General features: G+C 47.6%; 1 protein-coding gene across 1 annotated transcript in view; it reads left to right on the top strand.

Moving 5' to 3' along the window:
- Window positions 1-2450: 2450 nt before the first annotated feature.
- The window catches only part of CLCN6 (chloride voltage-gated channel 6), a gene marked incomplete at its 5' end in the record, with an annotated part of 30832 nt that continues 14905 nt past the window's right edge, over window positions 2451-18377 (top strand). Inside the window, 13 exons of the mRNA XM_083375561.1 lie at window positions 2451-2534; window positions 3809-3868; window positions 4411-4476; window positions 7416-7481; window positions 7995-8061; window positions 8261-8367; window positions 9618-9744; window positions 9862-9929; window positions 11110-11168; window positions 14194-14326; window positions 14958-15071; window positions 15717-15883; window positions 17044-17173. Coding sequence (XP_083231687.1) covers window positions 2451-2534; window positions 3809-3868; window positions 4411-4476; window positions 7416-7481; window positions 7995-8061; window positions 8261-8367; window positions 9618-9744; window positions 9862-9929; window positions 11110-11168; window positions 14194-14326; window positions 14958-15071; window positions 15717-15883; window positions 17044-17173 — 1248 coding nt within the window. The remainder of the gene's footprint in view (window positions 2535-3808; window positions 3869-4410; window positions 4477-7415; window positions 7482-7994; window positions 8062-8260; window positions 8368-9617; window positions 9745-9861; window positions 9930-11109; window positions 11169-14193; window positions 14327-14957; window positions 15072-15716; window positions 15884-17043; window positions 17174-18377) is intronic.

Here is an 18377-nt window from a genome sequence, read left to right as displayed (position 1 = left end):
CATTCGTTATTATTATTATTGGCACGTGGTTGCCTGATTAACCACAAGTCTGTTTTCTCCCCCCCCCACCTTTGCATCATAGCTTAATAAGCAAAGAGCCAAGAATCTAATCAAAATAATTTTATTTCCTTAATCTGCCTTAATTTTGGAGCATGAATTATTACTCTGTTCATTTCAGCCACAGCCTGTCTGGGCAGCAGGCAGCAAATTCCTTTTGCAAAGCACCTCCACTGTTTTTAAATGCCTAACCTGCATATAAAAGGATTGCGAGAGAGCTAAAAATAAAAGGATTGCGGCAACCTCAGCCCACAAGAACATAATAATAATAATTGTTCTAGTCACTGATTAACCAGATAAGACAGGCTTATCGCTCTTTTAATGTGCCATAAGCCTTCAGTGGTTGCGACATCTGGAGTCTGGCTGGAAGTGGACGCACGCTCTGTCTGGCTGGAAACCTTTTGCCTATTTTCCATAGCAATCCAGACATGGTGGAAATTTATTTATTTATTTATTTATTTGGTTTATATACCGCCCTATTCCCAAAGGACTCAGGGCGGTTTACAAGGCAAAATTTAAAAACAATCCAATATAAAATTAAAATAAAATTAAATTAAGTCTAGCCGCAAAAATTAAATCACAATTTAAAAACATTAAACCCCTCAGTCCAGACCAGATAGCTCAAAGAGCCAGGTTTTTAGGTCCCGGCGAAATGAACGAAGGTCGGGGGCAGTCCGGAGTTCCGTTGGCAGTTGATTCCATAGGGCAGGCGTGCCCACAGAGAACGCCCTCCCCCTGTGGATCGCCCGTCGGCAATCCTTGACCGGCGGTACCCTGAGGAGGCCCTCCCTGTGGGAGCGCACAGGACGATGGGAAATTGACGCTGGCAGCAGGTGTTCCCTTAGATAATCCGGGCCCATGCCATTTAGGGCTTTATAGGTCATCACCAGCACCTTGAATCTTACCCGGAGGGCAACCGGAAACCAATGCAGCTCGCGGAGAAGAGGTGTTACATGGGAGTATCGGGAGACTCCCATCACAACTCGCGCGGCTGCATTCTGCACCAGCTGAAGCCTCCGAGTGGACCTCAGGGGCAGCCCCATGTAGAGAGCATTGCAGTAGTCTAGCCGGGAGGTCACGAGCACCTGGGTGACTGTGCGTAGCGCATCTCGGTCCAGATAGGGCCGTAAATGGCACACCAGGCAAACCTGGGCAAAAGCCCCCCTGGCCACGGCTCCTATATGATCTTCCAAACTGAGCCGTGAATCCAGGAGGACACCCAAGTTGCAGGCCCTATCAACAGGGGGTAACACCTCACCCCCCCCCCATAGTTAAGGATGGAAAAGATTGGTTAGTCTGAAATGAATATGTCTGAATGGGGAAAGGCTTAAAAAAGTCACAGAAGAGACAGCTTTTCCTGCTTTAAGGGAAGGCACTGAAAGCAGCCAAATGGTCGTTTCTCAAGGCTGAATTAAAGTGTTGTTGTTTTATTTTATTTGTATTTATTGTGACATAGTACCATAGAATTTAGGTGGTTTCTACGGAAAACATATATTGCTGAAACTCCTCCTTCTTATTCCTTCGTTAGTGCTTATAGCGTGACGGTTTAATTTGCCACAAAGGCCGCCATCAGAGCATTTCCTTAGGGTTTTTTAAACTTCATTTTTTTATTTTATTCAGAAGATTAAAATACAAAACACACAAAAGAAAATCAGCCCCGACCAAAGTGGACAAGAACAAAACAAAGGTGAATTAAAAAGGACAAAAAAAAAACCCAAGCAAAATCTATTGTAATTGATTTGTCAAATTGTCAACTGGGGGGAGGGATGCGGTTTGGCTTTTTGTCCATTGCTTTTTAAGTTTTGTTTTGTTTGGTTTTGTTTACATTGGATGCATCTTGTAAATCGCTCTGAATTTTCTCACGGGAAAAGCAATATTGCTTTGGGATAATATAAACCCAAGCTCAGTTCTTTGAGAAAATAAAAATAAAAAAATAGCAATATGGACATACTGCTGTTACTATTATTATTTATTGAAATGTATTGGGTCTCCCGACTCCTGTGGACTCTATAAGAAAAGCCACTACTTATAATAGATATATATATATATTTTAAAAAAGATCTTTATGGTCATTCTTGAATCTTGAGGAAGGCTCCTAATACACAAAAGTATCCATCTCTTCACTTTTTCTCTCTCTCTCTCTCTCTCCCTTCCTATCTCCACAGCTCCGCTTCCTGTTTCCCGGCCCACTTTCAAGATGGCAGAACAAGCACCTTCCGCCCGGAAGCCGCCGTTTCCAATGAGCGGAAGGCTTTATTCAAGGAACGACCCTCCTTTTCCGCTTTGCTGCGCCGGCTCGGGGAGGGGGGGGGCGGGCCTTTCTGCGAGGCGCATGCGCGAAGGGAGGCTGGTTTTTGGGGGGGGCACCAGAGCGGGTTCTTTGAGGGGCGACGATGGCGGCGGGGTGCCGGGGGGGCTGTTGCAGGTGCTGTTGCTGCTGCTGTGCGGAAAGAGAAAGCCGCACTCCGGAAGAGCTGGTGAGGGGTAGCCTGGGGAGGGCTTTCCTTGTTGGAAACCCCCCCTCCCATTTTCAGAAGATTGACGGGGGGGCGCATTATATTTGCATATGCAAATTAGGCTGGGTGTGGTGACCATTTTTTTGCTATTACACTATGGCAGGGGTAGGCAAGCTTGGCTGTTTTATGACTTGCGGACTTCAACTCCCAGAATTCCCGAGCCAGCATGGGGAACTATGGCCCTTTCATGGCTTGCGGACTTCAACTCCCAGAATTCCTCAGCCAGCATGGGGAACTATGGCCCTTTCATGGCTTGCGGACTTCAACTCCCAGAATTCCTCAGCCAGCATGGGGGAACTATGGCCCCCTTCATGATTTGTGGACTTCAACTCCCAGAATTCCTCAGCCAGCATGGGGAATTATGGCCCTTTCATGACTTGTGGACTTCAACTCCCAGAATTCCTGAACCAGCATGGGGAACTATGGCCCCTTCATGACTTGCGGACTTCAACTCCCAGAATTCCTGAGCCAGCATGGGGAATTATGGCTCTTTCATGACTTGCGGACTTCAACTCCCAGAATTCCTCAGCCAGCATGGGGGAACTATGGCCCCTTCATGACTTGCAGGCTTCAACTCCCAGGATTCCTCAGCCAGCATGGGGAATTATGGCCCCCTTTATGACTTGCAGGCTTCAACTCCCAGAATTCCTCAGCCAGCATGGGGAACTATGGCCCCTTCATGACTTGCGGACTTCAACTCCCAGAATTCCTCAGCCAGCATGGAGAATTATGGCCCCTTCATGACTTGTGGACTTCAACTCCCAGAATTCCTGAGCCAGCATGCCTGGCTGAGGAATTCTGGGAGTTGAAGTCCACGAGTCATAAAAGAGCCAAGCTTGCCTACCCCTGCCCTAGGGCAAAGCGAAGAGGGTGCCTCTAAGCACGTACAGAGTTCATTGTTGAATCCAAAGGTGAAAATTGAAAAGGTGCTGCTGATTTTCTGAAGGCTTGGAAGGGGAGGAGAATTTTTTTTTTAAAAAATGAAATAAATTATTATTACTGTGCAATAGAGCGTGACGCAAGAGAACGACAGAAATGAAAGCTTGAAATAAAAATAAAAGAATTTCTTGCACGGTGGCATTTACAAAACAATGACTTCAGCATGGCCTGGATTTCCAAAATGCAAAATGCATTTTAATGCAAAATCTTGCGCTTTAGGGGTTCCCCGCCCCCGGATATTGGTCCGTTGTGAATATAGCTTTACCTTGTTGATCTTTTATTTATTTATTTTGCAGACCATCCTTGGAGAGACCGAGGAAGAAGACGATGAAATTCTGCCACGTAAAGACTACGAGGTGAAATGCCTCAAAAATGAGCTTGATTTGTTTAAGAAGAACACGAAGCATGCCAGAAAAGAGGAGAGAGATACATTGCTGGGAGCTGCTGCTTCCCCCTTAAAAGCCTAAAAATAAAGTTAGAGTAGTTGCCCAAAGCCGTATTATTATTCCCCGAGGATATCTCCTCCATGAGTGGTTTTGCCAAACTCTGTGATTTTAATTCATGTTAGGAAACTAAGCAAGGCCAGAGTATCCTTGGAATGGAGACCACAAAGAAATCTCAGGATCGTAGGCAGGACGGGTGGGGGTTGGGTGGGATCAAAACAACAGCCTGAAACAATGGCAAGTTTCTTTTACACTGTTGGAAAGAAAATGGCGTGAACAAGTAGGTTTAAATCGCCATAAAGTGATTTTTTTTAAGGTGGCATTTTCAGTTACTCCAGAGCGGGTGGCTTTATTTACTTTTATCGCACATTAAATGGCTTTTGCTTAAAAGTTGCTTGTCTCTTCAGGCTGGACAGCCTTTCTGAAAATATTTGCTTTTTGTTTCTCCTCTCCAGAGTTTGGATTATGATCGTTGCCTCAATGAACCGTACCTGGAAGTCCTAGAAGGTTTTGATAAGAAGGTAACAGATCACGAGAGTCTTGACTGCAAGTGGATTATGAGTTTAATAAATCAAATGGCGAAAGGCCACTTGCATTCCAGGGAATGCAGGAATTTTTCAATTTTCTTCCAAAGCGTATTAACCGGTGAGAGGTACGGTACATTTCAAATACCTGCATCCCTCCGCGTTCTCAATCCGGGTAAAGAGCAACAGTAAACACAGGTAGTCCTTGAATTATGGCCACAGTCGAGCCCACTGCTGCTCAGTGAGACATTTGTAAAGTTCATTTTATTTATTTATTTATTTATTTATTTATTTATTTTATTAATATTTCTATACCGCCCTTCTCCCGAAGGACTCAGGGCGGTGAACAGGGCAAGAATAAAATGGGAAATTACAAATATTAAAAGAAGATTAAATAGTTGCCCATTAAAAAACAATTAATACAATACATTTATAAAAAACCCAAAAGTATTTTGCCCCGTTTTTACGATGTTTCTTGCCACAGTTGTTAAGGGAATCACTGCAGTTGTTAGTAACACGTTTTGTTAAGTGAATCTTTGCTTGTCTCAAAGTTGCAAAAGGGGGAATCACGTGATCGCGGGACACTGCGACCGTCGTAAGTATGAGTCTCTTGCCAAGTGTCCGAAAGTTGATCACGTGACCATGGAGATGTTTGCAATGGACATAAGAGCGAAAGACGATCGTTTTAGCGCTTTTGTAACTTTGGCCGCTAAATGAACTGTTGTTAAGTCAAGGACCACTTCTGCAGAATAAAGTCTGTGTGGTTTTTTTTAAAAAAAAATAAATAGCTAATGTTTACGGATCTGGGAGCTTTAACATTGGTTGCTACTGATAGTTTTCCCTTTTGTAAACTAATCTAATCTTTGCTGCTGAGGCTGAGCTGGTCGCAAGCACTTCCAAAGTTGAACTGTGTGTTGTGGCGTGGATTTGACCGACGTGTAGCTTTATCATTTGTGCCCCAGGTGCCCCATCAGACCTTTGCCCGGGAAAAGACGATGCAGGAATCAGATCATCATTTGGCACAATCTGGTTATTATCACAGTGCCTTGAGCGTGATTTGGAAGGGAAACACAGTTCTGGTTTTAAATCTTTTTTTCTTTCTTTTTTTTTTTAAAAAGAAGCATTTGACCATTGGTTTAAGCAAGTTATGTAAGGTATCACGTCTTCCCAGAGCAGCCATGAGGTCTAGAAAACTGATATTTGTAAGGGGTGCAGACAGAGGGAATGACCCCGTGCAAAAGGTGCTTGGCTTTGAACTACCACGCCCTCAATGGACGCCATCCTGCAAAGGGAGTTGGACCTCGCACAGTGTCTGCTGGGACTCGCTGTATAAATGGGGCATTGGATCCTCCCCACGGTATGACTGCGGGGGTCCCACGTCAAACTGTAGATCACACCATGGCCAGCTTTAAGCTGAAGCTATATTTGTTGTTGTTGTTAGCTGCGAAGTCGTGTCCGACCCATCGCGACCCTACGGACAACGTTCCTCCAGGCCTTCCTGTCCTCTGCCATCTTCTGGAGTCCATTTAAGCTCACGCCTGCTGCTTCAGTGACTCCAGCTTTATACCAGTCCAGTATCTGACATTTTTCAATAATAATAATAATAATAAAGTTGGAAGGGATCTTGGAGGTCATCTAGTCCAACCCGCTGCTCAGGCAGGAAACCGTACACCATTTCAGACAAATGGCTGTCCAATTTCTTCTTAAAAACCTCCAGGGTTGGAGCATTCACCACTTCTGGAGGCAGGTTGTTCCACTGGCTAATTGTTCTAACTGTCAGGAAGTTTCTCCTTAGTTCCAGGTTGCTTCTCTCCTTGGTTAGTTTCCATCCGTTGCTTCTTGTCCTGCCTTCAGGTGCTTTGGAGAAGAGCTTGACTCCCTCTTCTTTGGGGAAGCCCCTGAGATATTGGAAGACTGCTATCATGTCGCACCTCATCCTTCTCTTCATTAAAACAATAAAACAATGCTGCAGCTGAATGGTTAGATGGCCTAGAGACGTCAGTATCTGAATATAGATCTTTTTATTACACCTGTGGAAATTTTCAGTCATAAAGCCTTGGTGGAGCAGCGGGCTAATGCCTCCTTAAGTAACACCAGCTGCCTGCAATTAGTGCAGGTTCGAGTCCCACCAGGCTCAAGGTTGACTCAGCCTTCCATCCTTCCCAGGTAGGTAAAATGAGGACCCAGATTGTTGGGGGCAATAAGCTGACTTTGTAATAATGCCGCTTGGGTGTGTGTGTGAAAGCCCTAACAAGCAGGCATATACATAGAATGAAGGCTATTGCTAAGCTTGTAAGCCGCCCTGAGTCTTCGGAGAAGGGCGGGATATAAATGGAATTAAAATAAAAATAAAATAAATAAAAATCGAGGTCACAGTTGTCCCAAGGGTGCTTATTCACGAGGCAACTGGGCCTTCGTGAAAAGTCCAGTTGCCTTGTGAAAAAGTACCTTTAGCATCTTTTTATTATGTTTGGGGTTTTTTTTTAAATCTAGGCCAGCCGTTCCCAACCTTTTCTATGCCGGGCACCCCTCGAACGCTTCTGATATATTCTCGCGCCCCTTTGCAAAAGTTCGAAATAACAGCAACGAATTATGCACGGACACTTTAATTTTGAAACTTCTGAACCCTGGTTTTTCACACCCCTTGGAATATCGTCTCACACTTCCGTAGGGGGGGCCATGAACACCCCCCGGTTGGGAACCCCCGGATCTAGGCAAAACGTTAATATAGATTGCAAGTCCGTGTATGATACGCCGTACGCTAAATAAATGTAAGGTGCAGGTGAGAAGTGGGAAACAGGCATTTGGGTCTTGCTCTGTATTTTACATCTAGGTGTTTCTGCTGAGGATCTGGTTTGTAAAAGGCAAGGGTGGGGTTCTCTTGTTTTTACACGTCTCCCCTCCTGCCTCCGGACCTTTGTCTTTCTCTCTTTCAGAAAGGCCGGCGCTATGAAGCGGTGAAGTGGATGATGGTTTTTGCCATCGGAGTTTGCACGGGGATGGTAAGTCGCTGGCGGTCTGCTCCCATCTTAACTCTTGCCTTAGCGTGCAGGGTGCAGTCTGCAGTCGATAACAAGTCAGTAAGCAAGACACAGGCAGTCCTCGACGTACGACCGCAGTCCAGCCTGGAAATTACGTTGCTAAGTGAGATTTGTTAAAACGGGCTTTGCTCCGGCTCTCCTGGCCACGTTTGTTAAGTGAATCCTCCGCCTCCCCCATTGACTTTGCTTGTCAGAAGGTCGCAAAAAGGGGGAAATCCCGTGACTCCGGGACGCTGCAACCGTCGCTAAGTGCGAGTCAGCTGTCAAGCGTCCGGATGAAAATCCTGTGACCGTGGGCTGCTGCAACGGTGGTAAGAGTGGAAAACGGTCGCCTTTTTTTTTCCCAGTGCCGTTGCGACTTCCAACTGTCACGAAACTCACCGTTGTAAGTCGACCACCTATGCTGGTGGGAGTTTCTTTTGTTGTTGTTGTTGTTTAAAAAAACCCCACCTTGTTCCTTCTTTCCCTCTGCAGGTAGGCCTTTTCGTCGACTTCTTTGTCCGCCTTTTCACCAGGTTCAAATTCCACGTGGTCCAGAACTGTATCTTTTCTCGTTCGGACGCTGGTCTGAAAATGGACGGGGGAAGAGAGTGCCAGTCACCCTGTTGGGGGGATCCTGCTGGCCTGCGGGGGGGGCAGTTTTGGGGGGGCGAGGCACTTACCTTCCTCTGGGGCCAGGTACCTTTTCCATGAACTTGGCTCGCTGCTTCTCCTCCCTCTCCTTGACTCCGTCTCTGAAGCCGTGGAGGACTGCAGCGAGAAAGGTTGCTTGGCCGTCTCCTTGCTTGAGCTGCTGGCCTTCAACCTCGCCTTCATCTTCCTGGCCAGCCTCTTCGTCTTAATCCAGGTAAGGTCTGTGGACCTTCTCTGTCATCCAGGCCACGGTTGTCCCAAAGGTGCTTTTTTCCAAGAGGCCACTGGACTTCCTTGGTTTTTTAAATAATAATAATAATAATAATAATAATAATAATAATAATAATAATAATAATAATAATAATAATAATAGTAAGAAGAAGAAGGAGGAGGAGGAGGAGGAGGAGGAGGAGGAGGAGGAAGGGACCTTGGAGGTCATCTAGTCCAACCCCCTGCTCAGGCAGGAAACCCTATACCATTCCAGACAAATGGCTGTCCAGTCTCTTCTTAAAAACCTCCAGTGTTGGAGCATTCACCACCTCTGGAGGCAGGTTGTTCCACTGGTTAATTGTTCTAACTGTCAGGAAGTTTCTCCTTAGTTCTAGGTTGCTTCTCTCCTTGACTAGTTTCCATCCGTTGCTTCTTGTCCTGCCTTCAGGTGCTTTGGAGAAGAGCTTGACTCCCTCTTCTTTGGGGCTGCCCCTAAGATATTGGAACACTGCTATCATGTCACCCCTCACTCTTCTCTTCGTTAAACTACACATACCCAATTCCAGCAACCGTTCCCTATATGTTTTAGCCTCCAGTCCCCCAATCATCTTTGTTGCTCTTCTCTGTACCCTTTCTAGAGTCTCGACATCTTTTTTACATCGTGGTGACCAAAACTGGATGCAGTATTCCAGGTGTGGCCTTACCAAGGCCTTGTAAAGTGGTATTAGTACTTCACTTGATCTTGATTCTATCCCTCTGTTAATGTAGCCTAGCACTGTGTTGGCTTTTTTGGCAGCTGCAGCACACTGCTGGCTCATATTGAAATGATTGTCTACTAGGACTCCGAGATTTTCTTTGAAGTCATTTCGCTTCTCACCCAAGAAGCTTCTTCGGCTCTGACCGGATGGTGGGGAGTGGAAGGATTTATACTCCTTGCAGAGAGCCGGTCGTTTGCGTCCTTTTAGACGGTCCTTGAGGCCACCTGGAGGTTTGTTTGCGTCATCTGGGTCACCCCGAGGGGTGCAAATGGGTGGGGAACCACCTTCCTTTCAGCAGTTCCAAGAAAGTTGCTCACCCATCTGTTAAGCGAATCATCAAGTTAGTAACGGGGTCGTTATTAACAATGGATGGACACTACTCAAGGAGAGAAGCAACCTGGAACTAAGGAGAAACTTGCTAACAGTGATGACAATTAACCAGTGGAACGGCTTGCCACCAGCCCATCGCAGCCTCCTTTTGTGCCTTCCTTTCCAGCCAGTTGCAGCCGGCTCTGGGATCCCAGAGATCAAGTGTTACTTGAACGGAGTCAAGGTCCCTGGGATCGTGCGCCTTCGGACCCTGATCTGCAAAGCCTTGGGGGTCCTTTGCAGTGTGGCTGGAGGTAACTGTCCAAACCGTCCTTCGTTCTCAAGCTTTGTTCTTTCCGTCCCTCCTTTTGTCGTCGGATGGTATCTGATTTCCCTCCCTCCCTTTAACCGGCTGTATCTTTTCTCCCCAGGTCTTTTTGTTGGAAAGGAAGGCCCCATGATCCACAGCGGGGCTGTCGTGGGGGCTGGCCTACCTCAGGTGAGCGCAAGCGTGGGGCGGAAAATGCTTTCTCGGAAAAGCTTCTCCACCTCTGTGCTTGGTATGTTCCAACGCAGGGGAAAAGCCGGGTTGTAGTTTACGCTTTTGGGTGGCTTCGTGTGGGGCAAACATTTCTGCCAGGAAAATCCCAGTTCTGTCACCTGCGTATTTCAGAATTTGGCCAAGCTAGAACGGCCCGCCGACACCTGCGACCCAGGTGTGCGCTCTGATCTTTGCATCTGCTTTTACAGCTGTGAGGTTAAGAAGAGCGAAAAACGCCTTTTCATTTTTCTCCAAACCTTTCCCCCGCAAAATAGACACTTTAGATAGAATTACGGGAAGTCCTCGACTTACGACCACAATTGAGCCCAATCTAGCTTCCCTCATTGTCTTGGCTGGTCAGGAGGTTGCAGAAGCGGATCACATGGGACACGGCAACCGTCGTAAATATGAGTCGGATGGCAAGCATCTAAATTTTGATCACGTGACCAAAGGTTTTTCATGCAAGTGTGAAAAACGGTCCTAAGTCCCTTTGTAACTTTGAATGGTCACTGTGAACTGTTGTAAGTCGAGGACTACGTGAATAGTATGACTCCCTGTGAATTTTGTCTGCTTTTTTGAATAGAATAGAATAGAATAGAATAGAATAGAATAGAATAGAATAGAATAGAATAGAATAGAATAATAGGAGGAATGAAGAATAGAATATAGAATTAAAATTAAAACTAAAATTAAAATTAAAATAATTAAAATTAAAATTAGAATAGAATAGAATAGAATAGAATAGAATAGAACGCAGAATAGAATAGAATAAGGAAAGGAATAGAATAGATTGCAGAATAGAATAGAAGAGTAGAGTAGAGTAGAATGCAGTACAGTAGAATAATAGGAGGAATGAAGAATAGAATACAGTAGAACACAATAGAATAATAGGAATGAATACATTAGAATATTAGGAATGAAGAATAGAAAAGGATAGAATAGAATAGAATAACTTTATTGTCACTTTGAGTGGACACTAATCAGCATACATTAAAATGAAATTTCATTGCATACAGCTCTCCCACCTCCGTTATATGCTACATAAATATGACAAAAACAAATACATGCAGAATACTTGGCAAACCAAGGATTATCTCTTCAGCATTTTCACATTTTCCTTCTCTCTCTTGTTCTGCAGTTCCAGAGTATCTCTTTAAGGAAGATCCAGTTTAACTTCCCCTATTTCCGAAGTGACAGGTATGCTGGCTCCTTAAGTGGAGAAGACACAGATGTCTGTAGGAGAAGGGTGAATTTGTTGTTTGCCCAGCAGCGAAGATTTAGCTGCTATTTTTTTTTATTTTTTTTTGCTGTGGGATAAGGTTACAATAGGGATGCGGTGGCTCAGTGGGTTAGGACGCTGAGCTTGTCGATCAGAAGGTCGGCAGTTTGGCGGGTCGAATCCCGAGTGCCGCGTAGCAGAGTGAGCGCCTGTTACTCGTCCCAGCTTCTGCCAAGCTAGCAGTTCGAAAGCACATAAAAATGCAAGTAGAAAAATAGGGACCGCTCCGGTGGGAAGGTAACAGCGTTCCGTGCGCCTTTGGTGTCTAGTCATGCAGGCCACAGGACCACGGAGACGTCCTCAGACAAGCGCTGGCTCTTTGGCTTTGAAACGGAGATGAGCACCGGCCCCTAGAGTCGGAAACGACTAGCACGCGTGTGCGGGGGAAGCTTTACCTTTACTAAGGTTACAATGCTGGCTCTCTTAGAGAAGCGGTTGAGATCAATGGGTGCCTTCGTTATTGGCTGCCAATCAGCCATCGGACCACGACTTGACACCGATGGATGGAGAAGTTCTTTATTTTCCTCTTCTTTTTGAAATTTCGAATTGTGCAATCTGCTTGGCTCTTAAAAAGCCTCCAGCTAGTAACCCACCTGGATTGTTTCCCCTCAGGTTTTTCCAAGGCCCTACTACCGTATTTCCCCCAAAATAAGACCCTACTGGAAAATAAACCCTAGCACAGGGGTGTCAAACTCAATTTCATTGAGGGCTGCATCAGCATTGTGGTTGCCCTCAGGGGGCCGGGTGGGTATGGCCTGGGTGGGCGTGGCCTACTGGGTGGGCGTGGCTAGAGTGCGTATGGCCTACTGGGTGGGCATGGCCAGCTCTACATCGTTCGCATCAAGGGTGCCTATGGGGGCCTGGGCAGGAGTGGGACAGATCTGGGGGTCTCTGGCAGAAGGAGGGTCTCTGGGCCAGGGCCAAGGCAGTGGGGGCCGTTCCCTCACTGTTTCCAGGATGGCTTCGCGGGCCACATGAAACCACTTTGCGGGTCATGTTTGACATGTCTGCCCTAGCATGATTTTTTTTCCAGGGCGCTCATTATATAAGCCCGACTTCCAAAATAAGCCCCAATTATGATCATCAGCCAGACGGAGGCATTTAGTACCATAAGGTAAAGGTAAAGGTTCCCCCGCACATGCGTGCTAGTCGTTTCCGACTCTAGGGGCCGGTGCTCATCTCCGTTTCAAAGCCGAAGAGCCAGCGCTTGTCCGAGGACGTCTCTGTGGTCGTGTGGCCGGCATGACTAGACGCCAAAGGCGCACGGAACGCTGTTCCCTTTCCACCGGAGTGGTCCCTATTTTTCTACTTGCATTTTTTACGTGCTTTCGAACTGCTAGGTTGGCAGAAGCTGGGACGAGTAACAGGCACTCACTCTGCTACGCGGCACTCAGGATTCGACCCGCCCAACTGCCGACCTTTTGATCGACAAGCTCAGCGTCCTAACCCACTGAGCCACCGCGTCCCTTTCATAGTACCGTATTTCCCCCCAAATAAAAGCTAGCTGGAAAACAAGCCCTAATGCGTCTCTTGGAGCAAAAATTCATATAAGAGCCGGTTTTATTTTGCGGGGAAACACGGCAGCAGGTTACGGGTATGAATACTGTGGGTGATCCCCGCCAGCTTTTCCAAACCCCTTTTAAAGCCGTCCAGATCTGCGGCTCTCGTGTCTCTGAATCCAAGGCCGTATTTGCTACTCCGAGAATCTAATTGCTGTGTGATGTTTTGAACTACACGCCCGTCTTGGCAGATTGCCAGTGCCTTTAGCCAGCTGAAGCTCTTCTGACAGACCGCCACTAAGCAGACCGTGGTTTAGCTTCCAGCCAGCATGGGTAGCGGTAAGAGGATCCGAGAAGGAGAGCTTTAAACCTCTGGGGATCGCTAGGAGATCCCCTGGGCCTTTTGGGATGGGTTGATTGGCCAACCCTTTGCCCAGAATGGCATTAGGTCTGCTGCTTGAGCACGGGGTTGGACTAGAAGACCTCCATGATCCCTCCTTAACCTTGTTATTCTGTCTTCTACGAGCCGCTTAATGTACCGTGTTTCCCCGAAAATAAGGCCCAACCGGAAGATAAGCCCCAGCGTGATTTTTTTCAGGCTGCTCCTAATAGAAGCCCATCCCTCAAATTAAGCCCCAGTTAAAGTCATCAACCAGCCTGATGCATTTAGTACCGCGTATTTCCCCGAATATAAGCCCTAACTGGAAAAATAAGCCCTAATGTGTCCCTTGGAGCAAAAATTAATCTTAAGACCCGATCTTATTTTTTGGGAAACACGAGTACTCTAGAAAGAGTGCGGAGAAGAGCAACAAAGATGATCAGGGGGCCGGGGGCTAAAGCATATAAGGAACGGTTGCTGGAATTGGGTATGTCCAGTTTAACGAAGAGAAGGACCAGGGGGGACAGGATAGCAGCCTTCCAGTATCTCAGGGGCTGCCCCAAAGAAGAGGGAGTCAAGCTGTTCTCCAAAGCACCAGAGGGCAGGACAAGAAGCAACGGATGGAAACTAACCAAGGAGAGAAGCAACCTGGAACTAAGGAGAAACTTCCTGACAGTTGGATCAATTAACCAGTGGAACAACCTGCCACTAGAAGTTGTGGGCGCTCCAACACTGGGAGTTTTTAAGAAGAGACTGGACAGCCATTTGTCTGAAATGGTATAGGGTTTCCTGCCTGAGCAGGGGGTTGGACTAGATGACCTTCAAGGTCCCTTCCAAATTATTATTATTATTATTATTATTATTATTATTATTATTATTATTGTTATTATTATTGTTATTGTTATTGTTATTGTTATTGTTATTATTATTATTATTTAAAAATGCCTTTTGCCTTTCCCAATGGAAAATGGAAAACACGATGCTGTTCCCGTGTCCGTCCTTTCTGCCTGAGACGCTGCCTGTTGTTTTTTTTGTTGTTGTTTTGTGTTTTTTTCCCCCTCCTAGGGACAAAAGAGATTTTGTTTCTGCTGGGGCAGCCGCTGGGGTGGCTGCAGCCTTCGGGGCCCCCATTGGAGGGATGCTGTTCAGCCTGGAAGAGGGGTCGTCCTTTTGGAATCAGGGCCTCACGTGGAAAGTGGTGAGGAGGCCAAATTCTCAGCTCAACCCGTGTGTGTGTGTGTGTGTGTGTGTGTGTGTGTGTATGTGTTTGTGTGTGTCTGCGATGGGAGACTCTGCCCTCCCATTTTCACAGCTTCCTGGCGGAGTCTGAGCGAGCCTTTTCACTCTGAGCATCGGCCTGCGTCCACAGTTAAGCCTCCAGATATTTTGTTGCTAAGCGAGACTTTCGTTAAGTGAGTTTTGCCCCCCCCTTTTACGACCTTGCTTGCCCCAGTCGCTAAGCGAGTCGCCGCAGTGAAGTTATTAACACGATGGTTAAGTGAAATCTGGCTTCCCCCTTGAGTTTGGTCGCAAAAGGGAAACACATGACACGCACACAACACACAAAAACACACCCCAGCTCATAAATATGAGCCCGTTGCCAAGAATATGGATTTTGGTCATATGACCACGAATGGATGCAGCAACGGTGATTAAGTGTGAAAAACGCGGATAAATCGCTTTTTTTCGGCACGGTGGTAACTTCAGACAGTCACTAAAAAAGCTGTTGTAAGTCGAGGAGGATCTGTAGGCAAGCTTTGGACCTCGAACGTTGCCGCACAGATCCTGGGAATGACCTAGGTTGTGTGTGTTGCGTCTTTCCCTTCCAGCTCTTCTGCTCCATGTCCGCCACCTTCACCCTCAACTTTTTCCGTTCCGGCATTCAGTTTGGAAGCTGGGGGTCTTTCCATTTGCCGGGGTTGCTGAGTTTTGGAGAGTTCAAGGTAGGCCTTACTTGGCTTTGAGTCTCTTTCCCTTGATTGGGAAAAGAATTCGTTTTTCTAAAAGAAATTTCGAAAAACGTCCTCGGCTAACAGTCATTCCTTCCCCTGGGGTTTCCAGATCGGGGGGGGGGGGTGCGTCTAGCTCGAACCTCGCTTTGCTGGTGCAACATTGATTGCTTCTTAGCTTGCCAATGAACTTGCGGAGGGGGCGGGAAGAGATGGGGAAATATAACGCAGGCTGCAAAGATAAGGCAGACCGTGAGAATCAAGGACGATTCGCCAGATGTCTGACTCGACTCGGAGACATTTTCTCATAACAATCTAATGGCTCCAAATTGGGGCCCTGTGACCTCTGCAGGGATGGGAGGGGGGAATTCTATACGTTTACTACGGGGTTTTGGCTTGGGGGTTTCCAGAGCTGGTTTCGCTTTTCATACGTGCCGAGTTGATGCATTCGTTTTTCCAATAAAGAGATTGGAACGCCTCAGCTCGTCAGTCGAAACCATGACAGGGCCTTCCAAGACAAGCAACGGTGGCTCCTCGGAGCCTCGATGGGGGTCTCCAGGACCAAGCTGGATTGTGACCCTAAAACATGCAAGGAATTTGCACCCACCCTCCTTTGTTTTCCGCATGTTCTACCCCCAGTGTCCAGAGTCTAACAAAAAGTGCCACCTGTGGACCATCGTGGACCTGGCCTTCTTCATCCTGATGGGGGTCGGCGGGGGCCTCTTGGGGGCCACCTTCAACTGCATCAACAAGAGGCTGGCAAAATACCGCATGAGGAACATCCACCCCAAGCCCAAGGTGGTCAGGTACCGGGGCCTTGGCTGTGCGTGATGGGCATCGGCATTACTCTCTGTAAACCAGAAGATGGGACGCGTCTTTGTGACAGTAGCCGGTGTTGGGGTGCCAGGCTGTGTTGGGGTGACATCGGCTGTGGGTGAAGGGGACTGGCTGCAGCTAGCTACAGCTTACAACCACAACTGAGCCTGTCGCTAATCAGGACGTTACGTGACTTTTGGCCCCGTTCTGTGACCTTCCTTGCCGTGCTTGCTAAGTGAATCGCCACCGTTGTTAAGTGAGCAGCGCCGTTCTAAAGTGAACCCGGCTTCGCCACGGACTTCGCTTGTCGGACTGTCACAAAAGGGCATGGCGGGGGGGGGGAAACCCGGGACACTGCGACCGTCGCAAATGTGAATCGGTTGCCAAGCACTCTGAATTTTGATCACCGGACCGTGGGTCGTAAGCGTGAAAAATGGTCATAAGTCGTTGTAGCTGTGAATGGCCACTAAACAAGTGGCTGTAAGTCGAGGACTGCCTTGTACTTGGTTTTCTGCGTACAGGTGGGCCTGTGGGTCAATGTGAGGGACACCATTCCCATGTTGCCCTGGGCGCCATAAGGAGAAAAACCATCAGGCCATCTTCACCTTCAGCACAGCAAATCCTTGGCTTAACCACGGTTCGTTTAGTGAGCGTTCAAAGTTACAACAGCATTGGAAAAAAAAGTTATGATCATTTTTTCACACCTACAATCTTTGTAGCACACACACACACACCACAGTCATGTGAGCAAAATTCATCCGCTTGGCAACTGACTCACACTTACGACCATCGTGGCGTCCCGGAGGTCAGGTGACCCCCCCACCCCCTTTTGCGACCTTCCGACAAGCAAAGTTCACAACCGGGTTACTAACCTACCAACTGCAAGGAGTCACTTAAGAACTGTGGCAAGCAAGGTCGCAAAACCGGGCCCCTTGACAAATGTCTCACTTAACAACAGAAATGTAGGCCTCACTTGTGTTCGTACGTCGGGGGCTACCCGTGCCTCAAATCGAGGCTTTTTTGGGGGGGGGAATCCCCCAGCTCAGCGAGATGTGGGATATGGCGGGCGTCTCGGCCGTCGTGACTCGGAGGATGTCCGTGCGGAGTTCCCAACCTTGAACGTTTCTCGTGCACTTTGCGCTGCTTGCAGAGTCCTGGAGAGCCTGTTGGTGTGCCTCACAACCACCGTTGTGATCTTTGTCGCGTCGATGCTGCTCGGGGAATGCCGGCCGCTCTCTTCCGCGGAGCCCGGGGACAACAGCTCCTCCTTCAGCCTGCAGGTGAGCGGAGAAGGCGTCAGGCCGACGCCGAGAGGAAGGCCTTCGAAAGAAGGGACGGGCATCGCCATGTCCCCGCTGGGTGTTTTTTTTGAAGTAACAAGGGACCTTGTAGGTCATCTAGTCCAACCCCCCCCCGCCCAAGCAGGAGATCCTACCCCAGGCGTCTTCAAACCTGGCCCTTGTGGACGTGCCTGGCTGAGCTGAGGAATTCTGGGAGTTGAAGTCCACGTCATCAATGGGCCGAGTTTGAAGACCCCCTGCCCTGCCCCATCTCTTCTTGGAAGCCTCCGGTGATGAAGCCCCCCCACAACGTCTGAAGGCAACTTCTGTCCCATCGGTGGATTGTTCCTGCAGTCAGGAAATTCCTCCTCCTTTCTAGGCTGAATCTCTCCTCGATCCGTTTCCATCCGTTCTTCCTTGTCTGGCCTTTGGGGGCTTTGGAGAACAGGTTGACCCTCTCCCCTCCTCCTCTCTGCGGCAGCCCCTCAAATATTGGAAGGCCGCTTTCATGCCTCCCCTGGTCCCTTCTTCCCCCAAGGCCCGCCACGTCCTTTTGAAACCCACCCTTCCATTTTGGAAAGTCACATTAGAGAAATGTTTGTAGAGCCCCATCACAACCACAATCTCCCTCAGAGTTGGGGAGGGGACTCCATTTTAGAGCATAGATACAGGTAGTCCTTGACTTAACGACCACAGAGGACCCCCCCAAATTTCTCTGGCTAAGTGAGACAATTGTTAAACGAGTTTTGCCCCATTCCACACACTTCCTTGCTTCAGCTCTTAAGTGATTCCCGGCAGCGGTTTGTGGTTGTTAGCTGCGAAGTCGTGTCTGATCCATCACGACCCCATGGACCACGTTCCTCCAGGCCTTCCTGTCCTCTACCATCTTCTGGAGTCCATTTAGGCTCATGCCTCCTGCTTCAGTGACTCCATCCAGCCACTTCATTCTCTTTCGTCCCCTTCTTCTCTTGCCCTCAATCTTTCCCAGCATGAGGCTCTTCTCCAGTGAGTCCTTCCTTCTCATTAGGTGGCCAAAGTATTTATTTATTTATTTATTTATTTAATTAAATTTTTATACCGCCCTTCTCCCGAAGGACTCAGGGCAGTGAACAGGGCATATCTTAAAACTACAAAAATACAAAAGTTAAAGAATTAAATTATTGCCCACAATAAAAACAATAATATATATATATAAATATTAAAA

The sequence above is a fragment of the Vipera ursinii genome (genome assembly GCF_947247035.1).
Source record: "Vipera ursinii genome assembly, chromosome: 17".
Lineage (NCBI taxonomy): Eukaryota > Metazoa > Chordata > Lepidosauria > Squamata > Viperidae > Vipera > Vipera ursinii.
The sequence above is the reverse complement of the archived record's forward strand: the minus strand, read 5'-3'. Positions and strand labels throughout refer to the sequence as shown.